Here is a 12,536-nt window from a genome sequence, read left to right as displayed (position 1 = left end):
GATCTGAATTTCTTTAAAATGAGCATTGGTCTATGTCTCCTCCTGGTATAACTCTAGTGGAAGTCATTTTCCTCGTGCATGTATTTTATTACCTGGAGCATTTAATTTCTTCCTGCCTGAAGCTGGTCTTTAGTGTGAAGGAAGATTTTTTTTGCTACCAATGGTTCTGTTAAAAAAAATAAAAAAAGATGGACAGACCAGCTATATCTTCCAGTAACCTTTCAAAATGACCAACTAGGCAATCCCTTTTGTCCATACAAGTATTCTGTGAGGAACAGAGGATTTAATACTAGTTGGGGCCTCGTGCCTCCCAGTTTTGTGCTTGTAGGAGGCAGTAATGAACAAGCAGATTAGTATTTAATACACTAATCTGTACCGTGCTCTCTTCAATAACGCTTTAATTATTTAGATGGTCTTGAAGGCAGCCAACGTGCTTAATACACTGTGCAGCGCAATGTGCAAATCACCGGAGCAAGGGAAATTACAAGTCAAAGGAAAATGAATGGTCAGCTCACAGTCAGAGCCCACAGGTCTTCCACAATGCCACTTGATTACGAGCTGAATAATTTTCCTGGACAGCGACACTGAAGCCTTTAGTTTGTACGGGCAAAGGGCGTTTGAAAATCTTGTACATCCTGAACATTTAATTTTAAAGTTCCCCCTGGGGGGGATGGCCTCTGTGAGCTTGACTAAATCAAAATATTCTGGTTCAAGAAGGAAGAGATACGCGGGGGAGGGGCCACAATCCAGGCTTCTGGAAAGCTCCTGGGATTGTCTTCAGAGACCAAACCAGCTGAGGCTTTCTGTTACGGTTCCAGAATGAATAACTCACACAACTAATTAAGGGTAGTCTCGAATAATTAACATCTGTGCAACAAGACAATTTTGCCTCCGGACCATTGAGAAGCAAATCCAAAAGTGAATGAGCCCTGGGTGCCTCAGGGAGAAATGCACCCTCCTTTGCACCCCACCACAGACGGTTCTGAGAGGCTTTTCAGGAGGCTCTTCAGAAGGTCCCAGCGGACCTTGCACTGTCACCAGGAGTGGCGGCTTTACATTCTGTGTCCCACCTTCCGTGTATCACTCCTCGTCTCTCACTCCTGCTCCCCGGGGGTCACTTCCCACCTTAACTACTCGTGCGTGCACATGCGCATGCGCAAAATCGTGCACACGCACACGCTCGCGCGCACGCACACAGACGCACGGGGTGAATGGCGTGGTTTGGAACACCAGTGGTGCTTGCGAGGAGGTAAGGGAGAAAGCACCCTAGAGGATGAAAAGGTTCTCTGTAGTTGATATATATATGCTGCTGCTGCTGCTGCTAAGTCACTTCAGTCGTGTCCGACTCTGTGCGACCCCATAGACGACAGCCCACCAGGCTCCCCCGTCCCTGGGATTCTCCAGGCGAGAACACGAGTGGGTTGCCATTTCCTTCTCCAACGCATGAAAGTGAAAAGTGAAAGTGAAGTCACTCAGTCATGCCCAACTCTTCGCGACCCCATGGACTGCAGCCCACCGGGCTCCTCCGTCCATGGGATTTTCCAGGCAAGAGTACTGGAGTAGGGTGCCATTGCCTTCTCCTGATATATATATTATATATATGTATTTTTAAATGTCTATCAATGAGAGATTATTGTCTAAAAACTTATATTATTATTATTTTTTTACTTATTTATTTTTGCCTGTGCTGGGTCTTCCTTGCTGTGCAAGGAAGGGGGCTTCCTTGCCCCCTTCTCATTATGGTGGCTTCTCTGGTTGCAGAACGTGGGCTCCAGGCGAGCTGGTTTCAGAAGTTGCAGCATGAGGGCCCTAGAGCTCAGTAGTTGTGGCTCTCGGGCTTAGTCGCTCTGCAGCATGTGGGATCTTCCCAGACTAGGGATTGAATCCTTGTCCCCTGCTTTGGCTGGCGGATTCTTAACCACTGGACCACCAGGGAAGTCCCCGTGATGGATATCTGGAAAGTTGAAATTATGTTGGGAATATATCAAAATAGAAGGGATTCAGACCGAGAGCCTCTGTGATATAAACCCTGTACAAAATCAGACTAGGTTAATTAGAGTGATTTACAATTCCACACACAAATAATTTGAGGTCTTTCACGTTTTATCTCTTTTTTTCAAAATTTACCATTTTTCTGTTTATGTGGAAATATATATAATAAATAACATACAAAAGTAATATTGTTATATATGTACACATATATACATGCATATATTATATATATATATACACACATGAGCTCAAGTTTCAAAACATACACAGAATGCTGCTAACAGTGGTTTCCTCTGAAGTCCAGGTCAGAAAGTGAGTCCACTACAGACAGAAGTCTCATTTTTCATTACAAACTCTGTTTTATCTTTTCAGCTTTGCATATGTTACCTAAGCAGTAAATTTATTTGTGACAATAGTGTGAGCTATACTATGTAATGACAGACATTGGTTAAACATTCCTCCTCACCAGGCACAGTCACCTGCTCCCCAGCAGTAAATGCTACCAAAACACTAGATCATTCCTCTCTCCTCTCTCCTCTCCTTTTCTCTGCCTCCCCTCCCTGTCTCTCCCCTTCTCCTTCTCTCCCCTCTCTGCAGGTAGGCTTGAGAGAACATCTGTTGTTTTGTCTGCCAGACAAAGTGCCTGCTCTATAAATATCTAATTCTAGTCATATGTGTGCATGCCAGTGCACAGAGTCATTTCTGACTCTCAGCGACCCCATGGGCTGCAGCCCACCAGGCTCCTCTGTCCATGGAATTTTCCAGGTGAGAATACTGGAGTGGGTTACCATTTTCTCCTCCAAGAGAGCTTCGCAACCCAGGGATCAAACTGGCGTCTCTTGCATTGCAGGTGGATTCTTTACCACTGAGCCAGGGGGCATGCCCAATCCTATTCATAAGTGCTACCGAATATGAGTTCAGTTTGCAGTTAGTCTATGATGGAAGTCCTGAGTTAGTTGGCTTCTCTGAGGGAGTAATGCGCCAGCTGCAATTTGAGAACTAGGGAGAGGTAACAGGTGGCAGGGAGAAGTATGGCAGAGAGCCGCAGGCAGAGAAAACCTCATTCTTTACCCAGGTTCTCAAGGAGAGGCAAGTGGTATTAACCTAGACTAGTCTAGAGCAAGTAGGAGCTTTTAGACGAGGTTAAAATTTTTGTTTTTCTGGAACTCCCATGATATTACATGTCAACTATACTTCACTTTTAAAAACTGGATTTTTTTTCCCCTCACAACATGGAAAGTCAATCCATTCTTCTTAAGTATTTGTTCTTTAAAATAGGGACCCATTAAAAGGCTTTTTCTTTAAAAATTAGCAAGAGTATCATAGGTGATGGGGCAGAGTGGTTTTGACCACGTGTGTGACTGTAGCCATAGGGAGTGGAAACCCAGCCATGAACAAGCTCCGCATTAATACACACTAACCACACAGGTCTCTCTTCTTCCGATTAGCTAATCCACACCATCAGGAATGTGAAAATAAGTCATTAAGAGTTAAAGTCCTGGAAATGATTTCTTATAACATATAATTGCCTGAAAATTGATAAATGCAGCAATTGTTAGGCCAAGATGGAGCTGAGACCTGCCTGTTCCATTTATGCTAGGCTTTTGTTTATAGTGTGTTTTATATAGCTACTCACTGGTTGATACATTAGTGACATTGATTCTCTCTGTACAGTCATCACCACAACACATATTTCCTTATTCTAGATGGAAAGTCAGTGGGCAGAAATGTGCTGTTAATGATGTGTTGGCATGGCATTTCCTATATTACGAAACATAGCCTGAAACATTAAAACATCCTTTTATCAAGCACTAAGTGAAATTAAACAAAGTTGTTCTACAAAATGAGTATAAATTTCTTAATGCTCATAGTGGTATCACAAAGATATTAAGGGGAATGACTATATAAAGACTGACTGTACCATTTTGCAAGTATTCAGTGTATAAAAGAAATGAAACTATCAAAACTTTTGCAGACCAAGGACTGAATTAACTATAAATATCTTACAAAATAAAAAGAGCTTTAAATTATCATGAAAACTGAACAGTTCTTATTTCTCAAACAGTCATTTTTCTTAGGCAATCCCAGCTCTAGAATTTACTGGGCATATGACCTTAGGCAACTTAATCTCTCTAAGCCCCAGTTTTCTCATCTGTAAAATGACTATATTAATTAAATCATGGTCTGTAAGTTTGTTTTGAGAATTGAGATACTCTATCTAAAGGATGTATGTAGCAGAATTCCTAGCACTTAATAAAAGTCAGCACTCCATAAAAAATAGTTGTTATCTTTCAAAGAATTTTATAACAACTCTTTGAAATCAAAGCTTCCATGTTTTCCCAGGAAAATGCAGTTTTGAGATACTGCTACGTATCTGGAGGTAGATATGCACAAAAATCTAACCTCATTCTCCCTCCTTCTGAAGAATTTATGGTACTTTTGTGGGGCACGTCACTAAAGAGGATGGTGGAGTGTGTTTATAAAAAGAGCTTAACTTTCAAAGACATTTTTATTTCCTTATCTCTGTGTAGAGAGAGACCCAACATTGCAAGATGTTTTGTCAAAACCCATTGCAAGTCTTTGCTTTAGATTTTTGAATCCAGTTTTCACCAGGGAAAGGGAAGCTCAAGTCTCCATGGCTAAGGGAAGGAAGAAATTGGATCTGGAGTGTGTTGGGGATGGGCAGAGAGAATCTCAAGGAGAGTAGTAACAGAACAAAGCTCCATTTAGAGGAAAGGTGAAGCCAGAAGACCTCCTGATAGCTGTACAACCAAAATGGGAATCTGCTGAGATTAGAAATGACTAGTGAATGGAGATTCATCGTTTCCCCCCGCCCCCAAATGGTGTGTGATTTAAATATATATGTCCTCTCCACAGTCTTCTCTAAGAAAGCTTCCATAAATGTTCTGTCTTTTTTTTTGTGATTTGGGGACAATGGACTTTTGTGCAGGGGAAAAAGGGATTTCCCCCCCTCCCCCGTTTTTGTGGTAAATCATTCCAGAGGCTAGTTCTTCTGAGTCTGTAAGGTAGTGTTTCCTTTCCTGCCTTTTTTTCCATAGATTCCTATTTTTTTTTCTGCTTATTCATTTAAAAGAATGATGGAGTCCACTGATCTCATTTGTTCATAGAGTGTAAGGATTGCTAGTGAATCTATGCTTTGTCCTCTTTGTTGTACATGCTCTTAAATTATGAGAATCTTAAAAGAGTCTCTTGTTTTGGGGGGAGAAACATTCAAAACAAAACAAGGACTTCCCAGGTGGCACTAGTGATAAAGAACCTGCCTGTGGGTGCAGGAGATGTAAGAGACTCAGGTTCGATCGCTGGGTTGGGAAGATCCTCTGAAGGAGGGCATGGCAACCCACTCTATAATGCTTGGCTGGAGAATCCCGTGGATAGAGGAGCCTGGCAGGTTACAATCCATACGGGCGCACAGAGTCGGACAGGAATGAGGTGACTGAGCAACTTTCAAAAAAGACTAAGGTATAACCTTGGAAAGTTAATTCATACCCTCAATCCTCATCTCCATTCTCAGTGTCTTTGCATGGTTTCAAATGCATCTTTGTTGGTCTGATATTATCTTACCCTGTTACCACAACCTAGTGTTTGATGAAATAACTGAAAAACAGCAATTCCCAGCTATTGGTGGGGCGTTTCCTATGTCTTCTTTTGTCATTTTCCTTAGATTATTATCTATTTGATTTCTGGGATCTTTGGTCTCTTAGTAGAAGTAAAAGAGAGAGAGAGAGAGATCTTACTTGAGGAGGAAGGGAATTGAAGATGAGTGAAAAGAAAACAATACCAATATGACTGCCTAACACACACACACCTGTAGTGCAGGAGGGCACATAGTTTACTAGTAAGTCTAATCTGGTATTTTGGAAACATTGGACAGATAAAGATCTACTTCCCAGGTGCACAGTGGTAAAAAATCAGGCTGCCAGTACAGGAAGACATGGGTTTGATCCCTGGGTCAGGAAGGTCCCCTGGAGGAGGAAATAACAACCCACTCCAGTATTCTTGAACTGAACTAAACCAGTGTTCTGGCCTGGAGAATCCCATGGACAGAGGAACCTGGAGGCTATAGTTCATGGGGTTGCAAAGAGTCAGATACAATTGAGCAACTGAGCGTGCACACACTTCTTATAAACAATTATTATATTGAGTAAGTATACTAGGTTTTGGTGTAGACTGACCATCAGATCTACTTTGAATTATCGCTCTGATTTTCACCTCATTCCTAATGTTTATATGTATTTTAAGGAGAAGTTGTGAGAGTGTGAATCAGTGTGTGCTACTCAGATGCTATTCTAAATCTGACACCACAAGGGAAGACTCTTAACTGAGCATTTACCCAAATGATGATAAATGTCAAGTCAGTGAAGTCTGAAATAAGGAGATCTTAATGTATGAGAGCAAAAAATAATCTTTTCTAACTAAACAAGGCTCCCATCTAAGCTTCACTGCATTTATTGTTTTCCTTTTCTTGAAGAAGAAAAAAATTCTATCTATTATGGATCCAGTAGTACTTTTAAAGTGAAAGAATCTTCATTTTTGCTTTGTATTTTACTACACTGCAGCTCTTCTATAAATTAGAAATGATTGTGACACTATGGGAATTTACTGACATCATAAATGTGAGATTACTTGGTAATAGTGTTACTGATTTCTCTTCTGTAAATGCTCATCTTCTGTGTTTCTGGTTCCCTAGAGAAGACAAAGGATGACTCTAGCATCTCACATTTTAATAAATTTATTAGTACATATTTTGGGAAAAATTGCCAACTGTTTCTTTCTTCTCCCCTTAAAATCATATGATAAAATTGTCAACTATTCTTAATCACAGACTGTCATTTTCTGCTGTTGAATGTTGCATTGCAGAGTATAGTTGTTTTGAGCATATTGTGATTTTAATGAAAACACCATTTTTATATGCTTCTTTTAAACTCAGGGGCAAACGAAAAGAGCTTATACAGGCAAAATAGACTTTTTGCTGGTTTTACATGAAAGACACTTGGATCCCACATGTTATTAACACTAGTACTTCTTAAGGAGACTGTTTTCATGGAACAAGTATTCAGTGCCATTGTTAAAATAACCTTTGCACTTGTCAAGGGGAATAAAGAGGCATCAGTCTGCTATTTTTCAAATTACGCAGCATCGATTTCATGTAGACGGCCGTGGAACATTCTTCATGTTTTGCTATGTGAAAATGTAAATTCTTAATTCAATAATTTTTCTCTGACTCCTCCCACCCTTGCTTTGTCTTCACTTCTCCAGTTCTTTGTAGGAAATTAGGGGACTCATTATTCATGGGTCAGGAAGAATTCAATGAATCATGCAGAAAAGGTAATTTATGAAGGCAAGTCACTCTTTCATCTCCATTGTGCATAAATAATAATTTATTGTCATGATACAATGACCTGTTTTCTATTTATAGTTTTGGCCCTGAGAAAAATTAAGTGCAACATAATTTCCATGTGAAAAGATCAATTTATGAACCACCTGTCTATCAAAGGCAAGCATCTTTTGGAAGCAACTGAATATGTCCATGAATTGCATTGTTTCTTTCTTTTGGAAGCATAGAAGCTCAAAGTTATGACATCTTCTTACGCTCTTTGACAAAGAAAATGATTTCAAGAGTGAGCACTAAAATTATTTATTTCAAAGCAGAGTTCTTTTTGGATACTATGTATTGGTTTGACGCTGTAATATTCCTAAAAAGGTATACGTATTTTGTTTTTCCAAAGGATATGTATCTAAATTATGTGATGTATACAGCAATACCTTCCTACCAGGAATGCAACTCATGACATGATTTTTTAGTTGAAGTTTCATAAAGCACTTTGCTTCTTGATACTTTCAAAAGCTATAGCATCAATTTAGTCTGGTCAACAATTTTGTTCAAATCTTTACTTGTAAATTTAGCTAAAGTGAAAGTGAAAGTCACTCAGTAGTGTCTGACTCTTGTGACCCCATGGACTGTACAGTGCATGGAATTCTCCAGGCCAGAATACTGGAGTGGGTAGCCTTTCCCTTCTCCAGGGGATCTTCTCAACCCAGGGATCAAACCCAGGTCTCCTGCATTGCAGGCATCAGCTGAGTCACCAGGGAAGCCCAACTTAGATAAAGATTTTTTTAACTAGAGATAGGAAATTTTATCTTAAGATAAAAATGGGCTTCCCTTGTGACCTGGAGAATTCCAAGGACTGTATAGTCCATGGGGTTGAAAAGAGTTGGACATGACTGAGCGACTTTCACTTTCAAGATAAAAATTGCATGCAGCAATATGTACACAGCTTGTTGATTGATTATATATGTGCATTCTCATGTATTCAGTATCTAGATCAAGACAGCCACCCAGTTATAAAATACTTTTACTCTTTCACCATATACTAGTTTTTCCTATTTGCAACTCATAAATAGATTCTACAGCATGAACTCTTAATCTACCTTGCCAAAAGAGCCAGTATAAGATTGATTTCTTTTCACTCAATTATTCTTTGATGGAATTAGGCCAAATCACTAGTTTCTCCAATTTTTTTTCTTTTTAGGTGCCCAGTTCAGTTAGTCAGTTCAGTCGCTCAGTTGTGTCCGACTCTTTGCGACCCCATGAATCGCAGCATGCCAGGCCTCCCTGTCCATCACCAATTCCTGGAGTTCACTCAGACTCATGTCCATCGAGTCGGGGATGCCATCCAGCCATCTCATCCTCTGTCGTCCCCTTCTTCTCCTGCCCCCAATCCCTCCCAGCATCAGAGTCTTTTCCAATGAGTCAACTCTTCGCATGAGGTAGTCAAAGTACTGGAGTTTCAGCTTTAGCATCATTCCTTCCAAAGAAATCCCAGGGCTGATTTCCTTCAGAATGGACTGGTTGGATCTCCTTGCAGTCCAAGGGACTCTCAAGAGTCTTCTCCAACACCACAGTTCAAAAGCATCAATTCTTTGGTGCTCAGCTTTCTTCACAGTCCAACTCTCACATCCATACATGACCACTGGAGAAACCATAGCCTTGACTAGATGGACCTTTGTTGGCAAAGTAATGTCTCTGCTTTTGAATATGCTGTCTAGGTTGGTCATAACTTTCCTTCCAAGGAGTAAGCGTCTTTTAATTTCATGGCTGCAGTCACCATCTGCAGTGATTTTGGAGCCCAAAAAAATAAAGTCTGACACTGTTTCCACTGTTTCCCCATCTATTTCCCGTGAAGTGATGGGACCAGATGCCATGATCTTCGTTTTCTGAATGTTGAGTTTTAAGCCAACTTTTTCACTTTCCTTTTTCACTCTCATCAGGAGGCTTTTTAGTTCCTCTTCACTTTCTGCTATAAGGGTGGTGTCATCTGCATATCTGAGGTTAGTGATATTTCTCCCAGCAATCTTGATTCCAGCTTGTGCTTCTTCCAGCCCAGCGTTTCTCATGATGTACTCTGCATAGAAGTTAAATAAGTAGGGTGACAATATAGAGCCTTGACATACTCCTTTCTCGATTTGGAACCAGTCTGTTGTTCCATGTCCAGTTCTAGCTGTTGGCTTCCTGACCTGCATATAGGTTTCTGAAGAGGCAGGTCAGGTGGTCTGGTATTCCCATCTCTTTCAGAATTTTCCACAGTTTATTGTGATCCACACAGTCAAAGGCTTTGGCATAGTCAATAAAGCAGAAATAGATGTTTTTCTGGAATTCTCATGCTTTTTCGATGATCCAGCAGATGTTGGCAATTTGATCTCTGGTTCCTCTGCCTTTTCTCAAACCAGCTTGAACACCTGGAAGTTCACCGTTCACGTATTGCTGAAGCCTGGCTTGGAGAATTTTGAGCATTACTTTACTAGCGTGTGAGATGAGTGCAATTGTGCGGTAGTTTGAACATTCTTTGACATTGCCTTTCTTTGGGATTGGAATGAAAACTGACCTTTTCCAGTCCTGTGGCCCCTGCTGAGTTTTCCAAATTTGCTGGCATGCTGAGTGCAGCACTTTCACAGCATCATCTTTCAGGATTTGAAAGAGCTCAACTGGAATTCCATCACCTCCACTAGCTTTGTTTGTAGTGATGCTTTCTAAGGCCCACTTGACTTCACATTCCAGGATGTCTGGCTCCCCAAGTGCAATCTTATTTTTTGAAAACAATAACATGCTTCTTCCTCATAAAGTTTTGGGTGGCGTTTTGTCCTCTTTGGAGAAAGAAGCATTCTTCACTCATTTATTTATTTATTCACAAAATATATATTAATTACCTATCATATGCCAGGGGCAGTGTTAGTGGAGTTGGGAGAATGGAGAATAAGACAGACATGGTGACCACCTTTAGGAGTTCACAGTTCAGTGGGAAAAGTAAAAGTCGCTCAGTCATCCAACTCTTTGGGACCCTATGGACTGTACAGTCCATGGAATTCTCCAGGCCAGAATACTGGAGTGGGTAGCCTTCCCCTTCTCCAGGGGATCTTCCCAGCCCAGGACCAGGTCTCCCACATTGCAGGCGGATTCTTTACCAGCTGAGCCACAAGGGTGGGGGAGAGAGACAAAAACCAAGTATGTGTACAAATGGTGATAAGTGCTGTGAAGGAAAAGTAAAGGAGATGATGAAAGAATAACAGGGGAGTCAGTCATCTGAAGAGTTGGACAGGGTTGGCCCCTAAGGGAAGTGGTATGTAAGCTGAGACCTGGAGGGTTAGAAGAAGCCAGCCAGATGGTGAGACAGGAGAGGAACAGTCTAGGCCAGAGGAACAGCATGAGTAAAGCCTGAGGTGGGAGAGCAGAGAGCATGGAAAACCAAGAGAAGACCAGGGTGCTTACAGTGATTTGTGAGAAGGGAAAGAGAGGAGGAGATGATGTGATGGGAGAGTGCGTAAAGGCAATGTACTGGAAGATTCTCTGCAGTTCGCATCTGCAAACCTGACATTGGTTACAATCCTGAGCATCTCTGGAGTTCCACTGGAGTTTTGTTTATACATCAAGAATGTCTTGAGACCATCAGAGGAGGGTGGACCCAGAGGAACAGAGAAGATTTCTCAAGGTAAATATTGAGTCAGAGATACTATACAAATATGGAGTATTTGAAATCATTATTTTGAGTTTATAAGGCAAGAACTGAAGGAAGAGACTTTATATCCAAGTCAGGGAGATCATAGTGGGATAGAATTTAGGAGTTCTGATGCCAAATTCTAGGATATCAATTCAAGTACAAGTATTTTTAATTTTTAATTGTTGATCAAAGTATTTTATTCTTGACATTGTTTTGGATTGTCAGAGCATGTTCCTGATTTAAAGTAGACAGAATTTTTTTTGATTTTACTATTGTTTTTAAATCCTCTACAGAAAATCCACCCCTTTATTGATTATATCCAGGCTTAGTGCGGGATTCCCAGGTGGCACTAGTGGTAAAGAAGCCACCTGCCAATGCAGGAGACATAAGATGCACAGGTTTGATCCCTGGGTCAGGAAGATCCCTTGAAGGAGGAAATAGCAACCCATTCCAGTATTCTTGGCCGGAGAATCCCATGGACAGAGGAGCCTGGCGGGGTACGGTCCATGGGGTAGCAAGAGTCGGACACAACTGAAGCGACTTAGAACACACACAGGCTTAATGCACCCACTCTGTTACACCTCTGTTTAGAAATTCTAAATTGGAAAATTTTTTATTTCTGCCAAGAGGTCAGTTTAAATTTAGAGCCTTAAAAGAAAGGGCCCTTAATTCTCTAAAATTCACAAATTCTAGAATTCCCCAAGAAAAAACACAGAGAAAATTATAAATTCTCACTAAAATCTAAGGTAACAGTCATTCCACTTTTCATGAAATGGTAATAAGGTGATACCTGATTTATGTAAAATACTGATGAAAATGATATATGTTAGAGAAAAAGTATCACTGCAAATGCTGTGAGCACTTTGAATCACACTTTGAGCTTGGAACACTGATTCTCAAACTTTTTTATCTCGAGAGTTCTTTACACTCTAATATTGAGAACCCCAAAGGGTTTGCCGTAGAAGATTCTAGAAAACAATAGAACACAAAAGCACATATTCTACTTGCCACCAGATTTGTAATATCATCACAAATCATGAAGCCTCTGGAAAACACTACTATGCTCTCATAAGATAATGGTTGTAGAAAAGACAAATAATATCTTAGTATTATAATAAAAGTAGCTTTGACTTTAAAATCCCTAGAGTTTTGGACATCCCCTTCAGAAATTCCCAGACCACACTTTGAGAAATATTGGCACAGAGGTTGACAATGTGGGCTTTAGACAACTAAAGTTCACTTCTTAGCTGTATCGTTACTGAGATTCTTGGAGAGTTGAAATCTTTAACTGTAAGATGGGTACTAATAATACCTATCTTACAAGCGTATGGTGAAGCGCATGCATACATGCTAAGTCTCTTCAGGCATGTCCAACTCTTTGCGACCCTATGGACTCTAGACTCTAGACTCTAGACTGCTGTTCTGACAGGCTGTTCTGTCTAAGGAATTCTCCTGGCAAGAATACTGGAGTGGATTGCTGTGCCCTCCTCCAGGGTGTCTTCCCAATCCAGGGATTGAATCTGAGTCTCT

At 40.7% G+C, this 12,536-nt stretch overlaps 1 protein-coding gene across 14 annotated transcripts in view; it reads left to right on the top strand.

Moving 5' to 3' along the window:
* Nucleotides 1–294: 294 nt before the first annotated feature.
* LOC129634852 (uncharacterized) overlaps nucleotides 295–12,536 on the top strand; it is a 103,606-nt gene continuing 91,364 nt past the window's right edge. For 5 of the 14 annotated variants that reach the window (XM_055557232.1, XM_055557227.1, XM_055557228.1 and 2 more), the window contains exon 1: nucleotides 295–1,249. In XM_055557232.1, coding sequence (XP_055413207.1) covers nucleotides 923–1,249 — 327 coding nt within the window. In that variant the 5' untranslated portion in view covers nucleotides 295–922. The other 9 variants (XR_008705949.1, XR_008705952.1, XR_008705945.1 and 6 more) reach the window with 8 other exon arrangements.

This window comes from Bubalus kerabau, chromosome 20 (genome assembly GCF_029407905.1).
Source record: "Bubalus kerabau isolate K-KA32 ecotype Philippines breed swamp buffalo chromosome 20, PCC_UOA_SB_1v2, whole genome shotgun sequence".
NCBI lineage: Eukaryota > Metazoa > Chordata > Mammalia > Artiodactyla > Bovidae > Bubalus > Bubalus kerabau.
The sequence above is the reverse complement of the archived record's forward strand: the minus strand, read 5'-3'. Positions and strand labels throughout refer to the sequence as shown.